This window comes from Mobula hypostoma, chromosome 13 (genome assembly GCF_963921235.1).
Source record: "Mobula hypostoma chromosome 13, sMobHyp1.1, whole genome shotgun sequence".
Classification (NCBI taxonomy): domain Eukaryota; kingdom Metazoa; phylum Chordata; class Chondrichthyes; order Myliobatiformes; family Myliobatidae; genus Mobula; species Mobula hypostoma.
The window spans coordinates 89,027,982-89,046,970 of record NC_086109.1 but is presented as its reverse complement, the minus strand read 5'-3'; the positions used below and the strand labels follow the sequence as shown (position 1 = coordinate 89,046,970).

Below are 18,989 nucleotides of genomic sequence, written 5' to 3'. Positions count from 1 at the left end.
CTGACTGTAAGGGACCTACATTTGTCTTAACCAATCTTTTTCTTTTCACGTATCTATAAAAGCTTTTACAGTCAGCTTTTATGTTCCCTGCCAGTTTTCTCTCATAATCTTTTTTCCCTTTCCTAATTAAGTCCTTTGTCCTCCTCTGCTGGACTCTGAATTTCTCCCAGTCCTCAGGTGAGCCGCTTTTTCTGGCTAATTTGTATGTTTCTTCTTTGGAATTGATATTATCCCTAATTTCCCTTGTCAGCCACAGGTGCACTACCTTCCCTGGTTTATTCTTTTGCCAAACTGGGATGAACAATTGTTGTAGTTCATCCATGAGATCTTTAAATGCTTGCCATTGCATATCCATCGTCAACCCTTGAAGTATCATTTGCCAGTCTATCTTAGCTAATTCACGTCTCATACCTTCAAAGTTACCCTTCTTTAAGTCCAGAACCTTTGTTTCTGAATTAACTATATCACTCTCCATCTTAATGAAGAATTCCACCATATTATGGTCACTCTTACCTAAGGGGCCTCTCACGACAAGATTGCTAATTAATCCTTCCTCATTGCTCAATACCCAGTCTAGACCCAGCCTGCTCTCTAGTTGGTTCCTCGACATGTTGGTTCAGAAAACCATCCCGCATGCATTCCAAGAAATCCTCTTCCTCAGCACCCTTACCAATTTGGTTCACCCAATCTATATGTAGATTGAAGTCACCCATTATAACTGCTGTAATATATAGTTACAACAGTAACATATAGTTACAGCAGTGCAAAGCAATACCATAATTTGATGAAGAACAAACCATGGGCATGGTAAATAAAGTCTCAAAAGTCCCCGAGTTGATCGACTCCCGAGTCCCCAATAGCAGGCGGCAAAAGGGAGAAACTCCCTGCCATAAACCTCCAGGCACCGTCAACTTGCCGATGCCTTGGAAGCAGCTGAACACAGCCGACACAGTCCATCCAACCGAAAACTTCGAGCTTCCGACCAGCCTCTCCGATACAGCCTCCCGAGCGCCTTCGACCTCGCCCCGGCCGCTGAAACACGCAAAGCCAAGGATTTCGGGGCCTTCTGCTGTGGAGATTCCGGTTACCACACAGTAGCAGCGGCAGCGAAGTGGGCATTTCAGAAGTTTTCCAGGTGTTCCTCCGTACTCTCACATTCGTCTCCATCAAATCAGATGAACCGACTATAAGATCAATCTAGCCCTCCCCTCCCACATAACCCTCCATCTTTCTTTCATCCATGTGTTTATCTGAGAGTCTCTTAAATGTTTGTGCCTCTACCACACCCCTGGCAGTGTGTTCCATGCACCCACCACTGTATTAAAAATCACCTCTGACACACCCCCCATACTTTCCTCCGATCACCTTAAAATTATGTCCCCTCATACTAGCTATGTTTATTCTTCAGAATTTCACAACAACTCGTGTAAGGGTGCTGGCATAATTGGTTCATCATTTGGCTGCAAGGTAGGGAGAGATAATACCACTTTATTCTTTTAACGCCATACCTTCAGTCCATGTTCGAACTTGTGGGACTTTTGTTCACGGGCAACAAGCTGTTTCAGCACAACCTTTTCATCCAGCAATGAATGTCTTCTAATTACAGTGCACATTTATTCTCCCATGCTTTGAAGAACCGTGCTCAAACAACGCAGGCTCTGAGCAGCTAAGCCCCGTGAATTTTTGTGTGTAATCCGATTGCTGGTTGATAAGCCTGAGAAAGTTCATTTTAACCCTCTGTGAAGTCCCTGCATCTGGTACACTGAAACAAAACAAAACTTCTGGTTGTATTGCTAGATTTTTTTTTAAAGAAAGCATTAAATAAAAGGAAGAAAATAGAGGATGTCAGTTTAAATAGTTAAGTGGAATGTCTGTAGCCAGAGATAATTTGGAACGGTTCCCAGATGGGTTGATCAAAGTGGAGCATCTGTGGGGAGATCAGATTAGCACTTGGGAGGGGTGGAAGTATAGAGGGTTATAATGAAAGGATTAAATGAGGAAGGGTGTGAGGAGGTTTGAATGGGACGTGAGCATCCAAACACATCAAAGAGGTTCTGCAGATGCTGGAAATCCAGAGCAACACCTACAATACTTTGGAAGAACTCAGCAGGTCAGGCAGCATCTATGGAAAGAAGTAAATAGTTAACCTGTTGGACCGAGACTATTTAGTCCTGAATCCTAATCCTCTCTGACTTGAGTTGAGTGTGTTTCACACACAAAATGCTGGAGGAACTCAGCAGGTCAGGCAGCACCTATGAAGGGGAATAAACAGTTAACGTTCTGGGCAGACACCCTTCAGTCCTGGCCTGCTGAGTTCCTCCAGCACTTTGTGTGTGAAACACACTCAGTTTTGCTAGTATTTAATCTATAATGAAATTCTCAGTCACTTTCATCAGCAAATAATCAAGTAAAACTATTCACTGTTGTAGCTAATACTTTTCTCCTCTTCATCAACTTTTTGCTTGTTGGCTCCCAGGAGCAAGCTGAAGGAATTCAGTTTGTTCTGCCGTATTCCTTGCTGGTCTGTGATCATTGAGAAATTGAAGTTTACTTGGGTTCATTGGCGTAAAATGGAGGGGCAGTTTACCAAAACTGAGGCGAAATTTCCCTTATCCAGTTTGTAAAAGAAATTCATTGCAAGCGTGAATTATTGAATCAAGCATAATTCCTTGAATTTGGTAAAACAGGGATGGAGGTTTGCCTCTATCTAACTGAGGATGGCATGGTAGCGGTTAGCGCATCTCTTTACAGCGCCAACTATGAGATCGGGGTTCGATTCCTGCTGCTATCTGTAAGGAAATGGTACTTTCTCCCCATAACTGTGTGCATCTCCTCTGGGTGCTCCAGTTTCCTCCCACATTCCAAAGACGTAGGAGTTAGAGTTGGTGGCTTGTAATCATGCTGCAATGACTCTGGAATCATGGTGATATTTGTGGGCTGTCTAGCACAGTCCTTGCCGATTTGATTTGATATAAACAATGCATCTCACTGTATGTTTCAATACACATGTAACAAATAAAGCTAATCTTTGAGATGGTAAACCAGAAGTCTAGATTATGACCCCCTGATATGCTCATGTACCACCATGGCAGCTGCACAACAAATTTAGGTTTATTAATAAAGCTTGTGACTAATGGTGTTTCAAACGGATCCATACTGGGACAACTTCTGTTTGTGATATTTTGGATGAAAACTTGGACCAGTAAGTTCACAAAACCTACAAAGATTGGTGGCATTGTCAATAGTGTAGAAGAATACAAAAAGATACAATTCAATTGCCAATATGGGCAGATAGAGGAATGGGGGTGGCTGGGCATTCAGACAGGGTGTACATGTACTGTATGCTGGTTGGCGGCTGGGTGTTAAGAAATCTAACGACCAGTTCTGGAATTATAAAGGAAGTTACAGTGAGGACCAAGGAACTGCTAAATTGTTGTTAAGCTCACCCGGTTTACCAATTCCCTCTGGAGAAGGGTGACATCCTTGTGACTAAATTATAAAGGATCTCAAAATTGCACAGAGCATGTGTTTATCCTACACCTTTTAATCTTTCTTTGCAACATAAATAATGATCTTTAACAGAGTGACAAAGGAAGGTATATTTTCTTGAGTTAACTCTACTTAAGATGAACGAGCCTTCATAGTCCTTCTCTAGATCACAGCCAACTTACAACTTGCATTTAAAAACATATATCAGTGTTTGTATGGAACGATCAGGGTTTTGTTGGCAACCAGAAATATTTCTTTGCTGTGTCTGCTGATCTAATGCTGAAGTTAAAAGAAATAATAAATTTTAGATTGGAGATATAACCTTGAATAGAGTGCGGATTATGCATTGAAACTGGTTTTCAGTGAGAGACTTAAGGCTGTTTGTGGTTGCAGGTTGACTTTATCTGGATCAACAGAGACCAGAAGTCATTTGAGTGGTTTGTTAGCCTCCTGACTAAACTGGAGATGGACCAGGCAGATGAGGAACCTCAAGGTAGGTTCCTAACATATCTTCAAATTTCAACATAAGTTTATTATCAAAGTACAAAGACTGCATGTCGCCATGTACAACCCTGAGATTAATTTTCCTGTGGCATATTCAATAAATCCTATAACCATAAATCAATGAAAGACCACACCAGCAGGGCAGACTACCAGTGTGCAAAAGATAACAAAGAGTGCAAGTACAAAAAGAAAGAAACAGCAGTAATAATAATAATAAGAAATAAGAAATAAGTATCAAGAATATGAGATGAAGAGTTCTAAGAAGTGAGACCATAAGTTGTGGGAACAGGTCAGTGGTGTGGTAAGTGAAGTTGAATGAAGTTACCCCCTTTGGTTCAAGAGCCTGATGGCCGAGGGGTAATAACTGTTCCTGAATTTGGTGGTGTGAGTCCTGAGACTCCTGTACCTCCTTCCTGATGGCAGCATTGAAAAGAGAGCATATTCTGGGGGATTGCGGTTTCTCTTGATGGACGCTGCTTTCCTGCAACGGTGTCTCATGTAGATCTGCTCAATGGTGGGGTGGGCTTTACCTGTGATGGACTGGACAGTATCTTTTACTTTTTGTAGGATTTTCTGTTCGGCATTGGTGTTTCCAAACAGAAGCCTGATGCAGCCACTCAATATACACACATCTACAGAAGTCTGTCAACGTTTTAGGTGTCATGCTGAAATTTCACCAACTCCTAAGGAAGCAGAGGCACTGCCGTGCTTTCTTCACAATTACACTTAGATGCTGACCCCAGCTCAGCTCCTCTGAAATGATAGCACCGAGGAATTTAAAGTTGCTGACCTTTCCACCAGGATGAAAATGCACCCTGATGAAAACTGGCTCATGTATCTCCAATTTCCTCCTCATAAAGTCAGTAATCATCTCCTTGTTCTTGCTGAATTTGAGTGAGTGGTTGTTGTTCAGCACCACTCATCCAGATTTTCAGTCTCCCTTCTATGTGCTGATCCGTCACCATCTTTGTTTCGGCCTACGACAGTGGTGTCATCAACAAACTTAAATATGGCTTAGAGCTGTGCTTAGCCAGTCAGTGATAAGTGTAAAGTGATAAGAGTAGGGGGCTAAGCACACATCGTTGTGATGGAGATTATGGAGGAGAAGTTGTTGCCAATCCAAAGAATCGTCCTCTTATTCCATGCAAAGTTCTATCAAAACAAACAGTGATACATGGATGCACAGTACAGTTTAGTTATTACCACGCAATGTGAACCTAAATCATAGGCAAGACTCAATTTGATTATGATGTGGAACTCGCTCAACATCTAGATGGAATCTGATGACAGTAGTCCTTCCCCATCCCTTGCAGTGGACTCACATAGTTTTGAAGGGCTAAGTTCTAAGTTAAGAATTAGTAGTTTAGATTTTCCATAATTATTTCAGCACTTGAAATGCTATGTGTTGTTTTAAGTTTCAGGATTTTTAATTTAGGTTCTTCTTTCAGAAGGTTTTGATAGTTTTAATAATTTGAATGTTTCTAATTGTTCAAAAAGTTTGATGGCTTTAACAGTTCCAAGAATATTGTTTTGCTGAAAAAAAGGACTTTATTTCTCCTGATGAAGGGCCTCGGCCCAAAATGTCGACTGTTCTCTTTCCCATAGATGCTGCTTGGCCTGCTGAGTTCCTCCAGCATTTTGTATGTGTTGCTGGGATTTCCAGCATCTACAGATTTTCTCTTGTTTGTGATAGGAACCTGGAAGTCTTTGGAATGTAGGAGGAAACCAGAGCACCCAGAGGAAACTTTTCACACTAGCCATCTCGCCTCTCCACTCTCAGTCCTAATACAGGTTTTTGACCTGAAATGTCAACAGTTCCCTCCCCCCCTCCCCCCCCCCACCAATGCTGCTTGACCCACTGATTTCCTCCAGCAGATTGTTTACTGGCTTAGTTGCTATTTTCCTTATGAAACATTATCAAATACATACGCATATTGACAAACAAACACTAAATTGTTAATTTTTTTTCCAAATGTGCAGGCAGATTTTTGGAGATGCACATGTATATGACCTCTGCTCTCAGTAAAAATGACATGAAGGCTTTAGGTCTACAAATGGCTCTGGATCTACTGGCCAAGAAGGAGAAACGCGACTCTATTACAGGCCTGCGCACCAGAACACAACCAGGTCGACCAGATTGGAGCAAGGTAACTGTTCGTGCAGAGACAGAGAATGAATATAATTGTAAACCTTTCCTCTCTGATAGCCTGGGTTTTTAAATAAATCAATTCCACTGGTGACAGGTATAATCTTCACTGTAAGGGATAAGGCCATTCCGCTCATCGATATCATGCTGGCTCCCTGTGACATAATTCCACTTTCTGTTCTTTCCCATCTGTACTCCATTATTTTTCCTTGTTCCTGTCCAGATCTCTTTTGAAAGTCTGGTTCTATTTCCAGCACCCTTCCATGCAGTGAGTCCCTGGTTAGATTCTCCTTAATTATTTCAACATTTTTAAATGCTTATGTGTTTTTAAATCTCAGGATTTTTAGCTTACCTTCTTATTTTTATGAAGATTTGATACTTTAAATCATTTGAATGTGTAAAAAAAAGATTAAAAATTCCCTGGTGTTATTTTGGTCAGATGCATTAACTCTGTGCCCCCAGTTCTTAAACCATGGGCTAATGAAACCAGGTTTACTCTGTTTACCCTCTCTAAACTTGTCATAAACATATATGCCTCAGCTAAATCTTCTCCAACCTATCTGCCCTAAGAAGGACAATACACCTTTCTCTTCGCTAACCTTGTAGATGAAATCTCTCATCTCTGCAATCCTTCCAGTAGATCTTTTCCACACCCTGTCTGGGACCCTGGCCCCATTTCCTTCCTAAAATGTGACACCCAGATGAAACACAGTGGAGACTGAGCCAGTGTTTTATAAAGATGGAATGCCACCATTCCCATCATTCTGTTTATACTGCTCACTACCTCATTAAAGCAGCCAGCATAATCGAACATTTCCGCTCCCATTAGGGAGAAAGTACAAAAGCCTGAAAGCAGATTCTACCAGGCTCAAGGGCAGTTTCTGTCCCATTGTCATCGGACTCTTGAATGGACCACTTGTGTGATAAGCTGAACTTGACCTCACAAATCTAAATTGTTGTTATCTTGCCCTTTGCTATCTACCTGCACTGCACTTTCTTTGTAGATGCTACACCTTATACTGCATTGTTTTAGATTATATTGCCGCAATGCACTGTGTAATGATTTGATCTCAGTCACCATATGCAAGACAAGATTTTCACTGTAGCGCTGTGGTTGTCCATTGCGTCCAAAGAAAAGTAGGTGTATGGAGCGGTATGGTCCTGGTGTAGGTCAATGGGAATAAGCAGTTTAAATGGTTTTGGCTTGAACTAGATTGGCTGTTGCATGCAAGTAGGTCCTTGGAGCCACAGGTGAGAGCTGAGTGTCCGGTGGGGATAAAGGTGAGTGAGCTATCCCGGAATGGGCATGACAAGCCCCTTCACCAGAGGTGCTTCCCCTCCCTGGACACCCCATACATGGTGGTACACGTGACAATAATTAACCAGTGAACAAAGGTAGCAACAAAGAGCCAAATAGCCTTGGTGATAGAAAATAGTGTCATCAGTGAGGATCTCTCTTGCTAACAGAGAAAATGGATTTTCTATTGGACCTCCATCCAGTCATTCAGAACTCCAAACACTTCTGAGGGGAATAGCAACTTACAATTCTCTAATCTGGTTTGCTGCAGTCACTGTATGCAGTGCATTTCGTTGCATTGCAGACTAGATACTGCTTACACTATCCTCCAGTATGATTCTCAGCTCTCTCTCAAATATCTCTTTAATCCCATGTTCTGTTCCACCTCCCCTTCTTTGTCCAAGAGCAGAGGAATCTGTCAAAGTGGTGGGGGTCTGTTGGAAGTTTAGACCATAAGACTTCCTTACTTATTGCCCATTATGCCACTGACATTTAGGACAGCAATGAAGGTCCTCCATCAATCTGTCCATACCTTCTCAAACAGGATTCCTCATTGCTGTTTCCGTACAATTTTCTTTACCAGTCAGGGTTGTTAGCTCTGAGCTGAACCCCTGAACCTGGAGGAGTGGTGGACCACTCTCAGTCTGGCCTCTACCTTTTGACCTATTTGGCATGGGTAGCCCTACCAGGAGCCAAAACACAGGACCCTGACTCCAGCCAACATAGCTCTCTGGGTCATTAAGGCATCCAAACCTTATGGCAATGTTGTGGTCCTCCTGGAAGAGACCATAAGATATGGGATCAGAATTAGGCCACTTGGCCCATTTAGTCAGCTCCACCATTCCATTATTATCCCTTCAACCCCTTACTCTTGCCTGCTTTTGACACTGTTACTTATCAAGAACCTATCAACCTTTGCTTTAAATGTACCCAATAACATGGCCTCCACAGCCATCCATGGCAATGAATTCCACGGGTTCACCATGCTCTGGCTAAAGAAATTCTCCGTTCTAAAGGGAGAAGGGTAGTTTGTGTGGATACTCTGCCGTTTCATCATCATGGTTGATCAATTTTCGCTCTCAGCTCCAATCTCTTGCCTTCTCTCTGTATCCCTTCATGCCCTGACCAATCAAGAATCTGTCAGCCTCTGCCTTAAATATACAGTATGTAAAGACTTGGCCTCCACAGTTGCCTGTGGCAATGAATTCCGCAGATCCCCACTCTCTGGCTGAAGAAATTCCTCCTCATCTCTGTTCTAAAAGGATGCCCCTCTATTTTGAGATGGTGTCCTCTGGTCCTAGACTTCCACCATAGGAGACATCTTCTCTACATCTATACTATTGAGGCCTTCCAACACTCGACAGGTTTCAATTAGATCACCCCTCATTCTTCTGAATTCCAGTGAATACAGGCCCAGAGCCATCAAACTCTCTTCATATGAAACATCGTTCAATATAGGAATCATTTTTGCAAACTTCCTTTGAACCCTCTCCAGTGTCAACACGTCCTTTCTAAGAAAAGGGACCCAAAACTGCTCTCAGTACCCCAAGTGAGCGCTTTATAAAGACCCATCATTGCACCCAACCCGGATATTCTCACTTCTCCACTCCCATTGGTCAAAAGATGTAAAAGCCTGAAATTACATACCAGCAGACTCAAGGACAGCTTCTACCCTACTGTTAAAAGCCTTAAATAGCTCACCAGTGTGATCAGATGAACTCTTGACCTTACAATATATCTGATTATAATCCTGTATCTTATTGTTGACCTGTACTGCACTTTTCCTGTAGCCATTACACTTTATTCTGCATTGTTATTGTTTTACGTTGTTCTACCTCAATGCAATGTGTAATGATCTGATCTATATGAACGGTATTCAAGACAAGCTTATCACTGTATCTCAGTACATGTGACAATAATATTCCAATCGCAATTCCAATTCCAATCTTGGTGACTTTTCATCAGAGCGTGAATTGGGATCAGTTCTGTAGAAGCAGAGGCTATCTATGTTCTGAACTATAAGTTCATTTATGTAACAAGACAGGTACTGATCTTACCAATAATATCCAAACAATGTTGCCTTATAGCTGCCTCTTCAGTTGGGGGCAATCAGGGAGAAGAATAAGTGGCTGGTGTTCCCACCCTTGTCCAACATTGTGGCCAATCAGCAGCAGCATTTGCTACGAGGAATCCTTGTGGTGCAGTGCCACGAATGAAAATCACTTCAACTGGTTCTACTAGCAGGGACAATTTTATTTTATGTTATTTCTTTACTTATTTAGAGCTGTAACAGGCCCTTCCAGCCCAATGATCTGGCGCTGCTCAATTACACCCACGTGACTACGTTAACCTGTACATCTTTGGAATGTGGGAGGAAACCAGAGCACCTGGAGGAAACCCACATGGTCATGGGGAAGATGCCTGAACCCCACACCAAAAGCACCCAAGATCGGGAATTGAAATTGACTCGCTTGAGCCCTCTGGTGGTTCTACTGCGCCACCTCTAATTTCTTTAATGTTTCTTTCCATAACTTGATGAAAATATTATTTTAGCCGTGCAACAAGGAAAAGATAATTTAGGAGACAAAGTAAGGCAAGAGTGTCTCTAATAGAGTTGACTTTGCTGCTGTTGGCTATTGTTTAGAATCAGAATCAAGTTTATTATCACTGACATATGTTGTGAAATGTGTTGTCTTTTAGCAGTACAGTGCAATACATAAAATATACTATACATTACAATACAATATATACTATATATATGCAAAAATAGCAGGGTTGTGTTCAGGGGTTCAAGGTCTGTTCAGGAATCTGTTAGCGGAGGGGATGAGGCTGTTACTGGAACGCTGACTGTGTATTTTCAGGTTCAGGCTCCTCCTTCCTGATGGCAGTAGTGAGAAGTGGACATGTGTGGCTGGGTCCTTAATGATGGACGCCACCTTTTTGAATCTTTGCCTTTTGAAGACTGCCTTTTAAAGCTGCTAGCCTGTTGTATGTGGGTTGGAGAGAGTGGGGTTCACTGTGTTTGTAAAGTGGTTACAGCATCAACATCCAAGCCCCACCTTCTAGCAAGTTCAGTTTGTATCTCTCTGTTACAGAGGAGCGATATTAAGGAGGAGGAGGGGACAGGAAGAGAATACTAATTTTGGTTATATAAGATGGTAATTGTTACCTCTGGGAATTTAATGTATTGGACAGTTCTTTGCATTCAAAAGGCAAAGTGTTGAACAGACACATCAGAAATAATTTATAACACAGACACTTTACACGGCTTCTTAAATTACAGAACAACTGTAAAAAGAGCTTTTAGATTATGACAGAGTGACACATTGATTGTGCTCTTGTTGAGCCGTAAATCAATTGATTTTCATTCCCACCTACCTTCCTTTTGTGCTATCGATTTCAGTCAGCCATTATGTGGGTGTGAAAGGTGTATCAAACGCTTCAGGAGCAATTTAATCTAATGATGCATGATTTACAGTAACAACCTCTAATGAATTACAAAGAAAAAGTTATGCCAAGAGATATTTTAATAATATGTTGTAAAACCCTCAGTTGTTCAATACCAAAGGCAGTAACCTTGCCTTTTAACTTCCCATGGGGGTCTCTGTGGCAATTCTATTAGTGGTGTATGCATATTTAATAATTCCCACTTAGACTTTTCCTCATTGTGGTTAGTGGCTAACCACACATCCTATGGAACTAAGAAGGAACTGATAGGAATTTCGTTTAGTTTGTTTTGAAGAAAGTACAACTTTTATCTTCAAACTTGGGTCCTTGAAGAACTGGGCATTAGTAAGTGTCTGCTTCAGCCCAACTAGAGTTCAAGCCTGGGCAGTAGGTGGTTCAACAGAGAAACAGACCAAACCTTTGCTGCTGAATTCTCATGTCATGAGCCTTGCACAGTAACATTGAGGCAGGAGTAGCCCATTAGGACCTCAGAGTTTACCCTACATCATGTCAAATCACAGTGAAATGCCCCTAGAAACTGCTCATTCATCCTACTTCGTCACTGTTAGTATTTGTGGTCAGTGTGAACCTTCGTCCATCCTACTTCACCTCAGCATCCATCTACGCACCCTATCTACCCGAAGTGACTGGTCTTAAGCCGCCAGTAACCTGCCTTTGCCCCTTCTCCTGCCAGTAGAAACAGTTCTACCAGGCTTACTAGCTAAGCCACACGTGAAGGCCAGAAGCTGAACTTGGTTGTCAGAGGCTATTTGAGGTGCACGCCATTGGGAGCATTCAATAGGCAGTGGGAGCTTGTCCTCATTACCACCCCTGTCTATAACAACCTTCAGGAGCCAATCTAGTCAGTGTTGAACTATTATTCTGCCTGGTTCCATCAGAATCATATCCCTCCATATCCCTCCTATCCATGTGCTTATCTAAACTTCTCATCTGTTGAAATTGAACCTGAATCCAACACTTCCACAGGCTACAGGAATTCTGCAGATGCTGGAAATTCAAGCAACATACATCAAAGTTGCTGGTGAACGCAGCAGGCCAAGCAGCATCTATAGGAAGAGGCGCAGTCGACGTTTCAGGCCGAGACCCTTCGTCAGGACACAGGCTGCTCATTCCACACTTGCACCACCTTCTGAGTGAAGAAGTTCCCCCTCACATTCCCCTTAAATATTCCACCTCTCACCCTTAATTCCAGTCTCACCCAACCTCTGGAAAAAGCCTGTTTGCATTTATCCTATCTATGTCCCCCATGTTTCATCCCTTCCTATATCTTCCAAACCCTTTGGATTAGCGCTGCAGATTTACTGTTACTAAAAATTCCCACTGATATTTTGATTTCCATTTTGTGTTACATTCAGTTTAAAATTATGTCCACAGGCACAGAATCAAATCCTCTTTTGATTGAATGGGGTTCCAGGATTTTTTAGAGGATGTGCTGGGGTTAGACTGCAAGCCTCACCATGCTTTTGACGCAACATAGATTCAGATTTATGCATCACATGTACATCAAAACATACAGTGAAATGTGTTGTTTGTGTCAAGTCAAATCAGAATGACTGTGCTGGGCAGGCTGCAAGTGTCACTATGCTTCCAGCACCAACACAGCATGTCTATAACTCTCTAACCCTAAGTGTACGTCTTTGGAATGGGAGAGGAAACCGGAACAGCCGTAGGAAACCCACATGGTCAATGCACAAGCACCTTACAGACATGAGTGGGAATCAAACCCCAATCTTACAGCTGGCACAGTAATCGCGTTACGCAGACTGCTATGTGACCATGACACCTCTACTTGGAGTGGAATTTTTGGAAATTGCATCCCAAGTAGTTCTAAATTGATGCCCTCGCTCCTGATCTCTGCTCCACTGCTTTTCTGCCATCTGTCTTTGGCTTCTGCTGTCCCTGTAAACATTCATATTTATGGACTAAACATCAGTAAACAGAAGAGAAACAGATGCTGCAAGCAAATGTTATTTTTAAAGTGTATCTTCCCTCTGATTGTGCAGGACTTGATGCTAATGGAGTCCTTGTACTAAAATTGTTCCCAGGATTTTGCAGATCTGAGTGGGTACAAGATTCATATTGCACCTCGTTTATGTATAAGAGTATTCCAGCTCTTTGGCACCAGAATTTGTGGCGACACTTGTGGGCTGCCCCCAGCACACCCTTTGGTGTGTTGGTCGTTAACAAAAAAAGATGCATTTCCGTGCTTATTTTGATGCACGTGTCATAAATGAACTTGAATCTTTATGGGTCAAGGTATGTACATTGTTGACAATAGTTTAGATCAGGGCATGGAAATGACACATCAGAAAGCTCTGAAGCAAGCTCTGCAATTTTACACTGCACTGCTGATACCTTGACAGCACCTTGGATTCCTACCAGTTGTTCAATGAAATGTGTGGAACCAGGCAGAGAATTGGGTTACTGTGGACAAAGCTGGCAGGATGTCAGTGAGATCCTTGGAGAATTCAAAAAGAATTCAAAGAAAATTCTTTCGGAACTGAATTGAAGTATTGAAAGTTCAAAGTACCTGTATGTCACCATATACAACCCTGGGATTAATTTACTTGTGGGCATACAGAGTAAATCCAAGAACTGTAATAGAATCATTGAAAGGCCACACCCAACAGGATGAACAAACAACCAACTCGCGAAAGACAACAAATGATCTAAATACAATCAAAATAATAAATAAATAAGCAATAAACATTGAGAGCATGAGCTGAAGAGTTCTTGAGGGTGAGTCTACAGGTTGTGGGAACAGTTCAGTGATGGGGCAAGGGAAGTTGAGTGAAGTTATCTCCTTTGGTTCAAGAGCCTGATTGTTGAGTGCTAATATTGTTTATGAACCTGGTGGTGTAAGTCCAAAGTTTCCTGGACCTTCTTCCTGATGGCAGCAGTGAGAAGAGAGTATGGCCTGGATGGTGGAGGTCCTTGGTGATGAATGCTTTTCTCCTGCAACAGTGCTCTGTGTAGATAGGCTCAATTTCAGGGAGAGCTTTACCTGTGATGGACTAACTGTGTCCACTACTTTTTGTAGCCATTTCCATTCAAGGGCATTGGTGATTCCATAAACTATAACAAGTCAATAAACTGTCCTTCACACGTCTATAGAAGTTTGTCAAAGATTTAGATGTTATGGCGAATCTTCGTAAACCTCTAAGGAAGCAGACACACTGCTGTTCTTTCTTATAATGACCAAGGACAGAACCCCTGAGAGGATAACACCAAGGAACTTAAAGTTGCTGACTCACTCCACTTCTGATCCTCTGATGAGGACTGGCTCATAGACTTCTGGTTTCCTCTTCCTGGAGTCAATAATCAGCTCCGTAGTCTTACTGACATTGAGTGAGAAGTTGCTGTTGTGCCACCACTCAGAAAGACTTGCAGTCTCCCTCCTGTATGCTGATTCACCACCAGCTTTGTTTTCGGCCAGTGACAGTGGTGTCATCAGCAAACTTAAATACGACATTGGAGTTGTGCTTAGCTTCATAGTCATAAGAATAAAATGATTAGAGCAAGGGGCTAAACACACAGCCTTGTGGTGCACCTGTGCTGAAACAGATTGTGGAGGAGATGTTGTTGCCAATCTGAACTGACTGGGGCCTGCAAGTGAAGAAATTGAGGATCCAATTGCATAAGGAGACCGAGGTTTTAAAGTTTACTGATGAGCTTTGAGGGAATTATAGTATTGAATGCCGAGCTGTAGTCAATTAAGAGCATCCTGATGTATGCACCTTCACTGTCCAGATGTTCCAGGGTTAAGGGAAGAGCCAGTGAAATGGCATCTGCTGTGGACCTGTTGCTCCAAGTTGGAGTGGATCCAAGTTGCTTCTCAGCCAGGAGATAATGTTTCATCATCAACCTCTCAAAAACTCTTCATCACAATAGATGTAAGTGCTATTGGACTATAGTCATTAAGGCAGTCCACAATTTGTCTAAAGATTAGCTGTATTTGTCAGGTACATCAAAGCATGCAGTAAAATGCGTTGTTTTGTGCCATTGACCAACATAGTCTGAGAATGCGCTGAGGGTAGCCCGTGAGTGTCGCCATGCTTCCAGCACCAACATACCGTGTCCACAACATATTGCCCCTAAACCTAAACCATAAGTCTTTGGAATGTGGGAGGAAACCAGAATATCAGGAGGAAACCCACGTAGTCCCAGGGAGAACGTACAAACTCCTTACAGAGAGTCATGGGGAGAACGTACAAACTCCTTACAGACAGCCCCAGGGAGACGTACAAATTCCTTACAGACCACCCAGGGAGACGTACAAACTCCTTACAGACAGTCCCAGAGAGAACGTACAAACTCCCTACAGACAGCAGCAGGAATAGGACCCTGATCACTGGCGCCTGAAAAGTATTTTGATGATTGCCCCACTAGGAAAGCTTTGGTGAGAAACTCACCACCTAATTCCCTAAACCCGTCCACCAAAGCTCATGTCAGGAATTTGATGGAACACTCTCCGCTAGCCTGGATGAATGCCACCTCACCAATGTTCAGGAAGCTTGCACCATACAGGACACAGAAGCCCATCTGATAAACAACCCATCCACATTCATTGACTTCAGCCAACAACACACAGTGGCAGAAATTTGTACCATCTATAGGGTGCACTGCAGCAACTCACCAAGACTCCTTAGACAACACCACTTCAAACAACTAGAAGGACAAGAGGCAGAAAGACTCACCCCATCTTCCCACTGCCTTAACAGGGTTAGAGTTCCTCTTGTCCTCACCTACCATCCCATGGCCCTCCACATCCAACACATCATTCACCATAACTCCCCTCATCTTCAACAGGATCCTACCACCAAATGCATCTTTACCTCCCCCCACTCTCTGCTTTCTACAGTGGTCGCTCCATCCGTGATTCTCTTGTCCGTTCATCTGTCCACACCAATCGCCCTGCCGGCCCATATTCCTGCAAGTGACAGAAATGCTACACCTGCCCATTCACCTCCTCCATCACCTCCATACAGGACCACAAACAGTTCTTCAAGGTGAGGCAGCACTTCACTTGCAAATCTGGTGGGATTGTCTCTTGTATCCCGATGCAGCCTCCTCTACATTGGTTAGACCTGACAAAGATGGGACAATGCTTTGTTGAGAACCTCCACTCCATCCATCAAAAGCAGAATTTCCCCATGGCCAAATATTTTAATTTTGATTTGCATTCCCGTTTTGACATGTTGGTCCATGGCCTTTTCTTTTGCCATGATGAGGCCACTCTCAGGATGGAGGAGCAACACCTCAAATAACGTCTGAGTCGCCTCCAATCTGATGGTATGAACATTGATATCTCCTTCCGGTGATTTTTTTCTCCTCGCTCTTCCCTCTTCTATTTCCCACTCTGGTCTCTTACCTCTTCTCCTCACCTGCCTATTGCCTCCCCTGGTGCCCCTCCTTCTTCCCTTTCTCCCATGGTCCACTCTCCTCTCCTATCAGATTCCTTCATCTCCAGCCCTTTACCTTTCCCACCCACCCGGTTTTTCCTATCAACTTCTAGCTAGTTCTCCTTCCCCTCCACCCCCCCCACCTTTTTATTCTGACATTTTCCCCCTTCCTTTCCAGTCCTGATGAGGGGTCTCAGCCTGAAATGTTGACTGTTTATTCATTTCCATAGATGCTGCCTGACCTGCTGAGTTCCTCCAGCAATTTGTGTGTGTTGCTCTGGAGAATCTCTTGTGTTTATGATTTGTCTGTGCACTAATTGACATTTTGCTTTTAACTTCCAGGTTTTCCAAAGGGTTGCAGAAGAGAAGAAAGGAAAGGTCCATGTTTTTTTCTGTGGCTCTCCAGTCCTGGCTAAAACAATCAAGGCCCAGTGTGAGCATTTTGGCTTCAAGTTCTACAAAGAAAACTTCCAGTGACATGTTATGGTCGTGCATCAAAATAGGCTTTCCTCTGGTACCATGTACTGTGTAGCAGAATCAGAATAAGGTTTAATATCACTGATATGAGATATGTTCATATGTGGCAGCAGTACAGTGCAATACATAAAAAGCTACAAATTACCATAAGACCATAAGATATAGGAGCAGAATTGGGCCATTTGGCCCATCGAGTCTGCTCTGCCATTTCATCATGGCTGATCCATTTACCTCTCAGCCCCAATCTCCTGCTTTTTCCCCATATCGCTTCATACCCTGATTAATCAATAATCTACTAACTTCTACCTTAAATATACGTAAAGATTTGGCCTCCGTAGCTGCAGGTGGCAATGAATTCTACGGATTCACCACCCTCTGGCTAAAGAATTTCTTCCTCATTACCATTCTGAATGGACATCCCTTTATTCTGAGGCTGTACCCTCTGGTCCTAGACTCCCCCACCTTAGGAAACAACCGCTCCACATCCACTCCACATCCACTCTATTGAGGCCTTTCAGCACTCAGTAGTTTTAAATTAGATTCGCCTTCATTCTCCTGAAGTCCAGTGAATACAGGCCCAGAGCCATCAAATGCTCCTCATATGATAAGCCTTTCAATCCCGGAATCACTTCAGTGAGCCTCCTTTGAACTCTTTGCAATTAGAATAAGAATGTAAATATTAAACAAGCGGTGCAAAGGGAGAGCAAAAATAGTGAGGTACTTGTCATGGGTTGGTTCATTGTCCATTCAGAAAGTTGATGGTGGAGGGAGTGAAGCTGTTTCTAAAACAGCGAGTGTGTATCTTCAGGTTCCTGTACCTCCTAGCTGATGGTGGCAATGAGAAGAAGGAATGTCTTTGGTAATGGAGGTACTTACTGATGGATGCACTTTTGAAGATGTCCTCAATGCTTGGGAGGCTCCTGCCCATGATGAAGCTGGCTGAATTGCAGCCCTCTTCAGCCTTTTCTGATTCTGATGGTGAGGCAACTAGTTAGAATGCTCTCCACGGTCCATCTGTAGAAATTTGCTAATGTCTTTGGTGACATACTGAATCTTTTCAGACTCCTAATAAATATTGCTGCTGATGTACCTTCTGTTAATTGCATCAATTTTTGGACCCACATAAAATCTTCAAAAAAAAAAACACTGAAACCTTCACTAATCAGCCTTATGGAAAAGATTTTGCAGGGGTTTCTCTTCAGAGATTGCCTTCCTGGTGTCTGTGGTCAATAACCAGAACTTGTGATATGCACCAGCTGCTCATATGACCATCCATCACCAGCGCCCATGGCTTCACGTGACCCTGATCAGTGAGGGGTGGGTGGGGCAGGGGGGGCTAAGAAGGTGCTATACCTTGCCCAATGGTGACCTGCAGACCAGCGAAAGGAAGGGAGTGCCTTACACCTCCTTTGGCAGAGACGTATCTCCACTCTGCCACCCTGTCTGGGGTCACCCGTCTTGTAAAGACACTGAATAAGACAATGGCAAACCACTTCTGTAGAACAATTTGCCAAGTTATGGATAGATAAAGACAGATGGAAGACCATAGTCGCCCATGCAATACGACATAGCATATAATGATGATGATGATAGGAAGTTGCTGGTGACAGGGTGATCCAAGTTTTTCTGTGGAGGCTTGGTACAGAAATAGCCTAGACGCAGGAATATAGGACAGTAACAAAGCCTCGATGTTGAACTATTTTTGTCCACGAGTCTGATTAATGTCTGATAGAGGAGATTGGGCAGGCTAGCGAAGAGAAACCTTGTCTGAGCTTTATCAGAGGAGTATCTTTGCTGATAATCAGAAGGATACAGAGAGAGGCTTGTATTTCGGCTGTACCTTTCACAATTTCCAGATATCTCAGACTGCCGTGCAGCCTATAAAATAGGAAACACAGCAACTAGTTGGTACAGAGAAAGCTCCCCCCACAATAAAACAGCACTGATTCTCCATTTTTAGTGAACTTTACTGTAGATTCTGGTAAATGGTGGCATATTTGATCACAGTGGCTTCTACGGGGCCAACCAAAGCTGCAAATGTCTTTTTTTAAAATGTATTTGTTATGATCACAAGACCCTGCTGGATTTTAAGAGCTTAGGGTACAGCAGTTTTACCCCCCTAAGCGAGTTGCTTGTTGGTGGAGAAATTGAAGGAGCTGGACTTGATACGGATCTCACTGCTGCCTGTATCAGAGAGGCATCTGAG

At 43.0% G+C, this 18,989-nt stretch overlaps 1 protein-coding gene across 1 annotated transcript in view; it reads left to right on the top strand.

Annotated features, from left to right (window-relative positions):
- nox5 (NADPH oxidase, EF-hand calcium binding domain 5) overlaps window positions 1-17,071 on the top strand; it is a 94,593-nt gene extending 77,522 nt beyond the window's left edge. The window contains exons 15-17 of the mRNA XM_063066554.1: window positions 3,883-3,982; window positions 5,974-6,140; window positions 16,649-17,071. Coding sequence (XP_062922624.1) covers window positions 3,883-3,982; window positions 5,974-6,140; window positions 16,649-16,783 — 402 coding nt within the window. The 3' untranslated portion in view covers window positions 16,784-17,071. The remainder of the gene's footprint in view (window positions 1-3,882; window positions 3,983-5,973; window positions 6,141-16,648) is intronic.
- The last annotated feature ends 1,918 nt before the right edge of the window (window positions 17,072-18,989 follow it).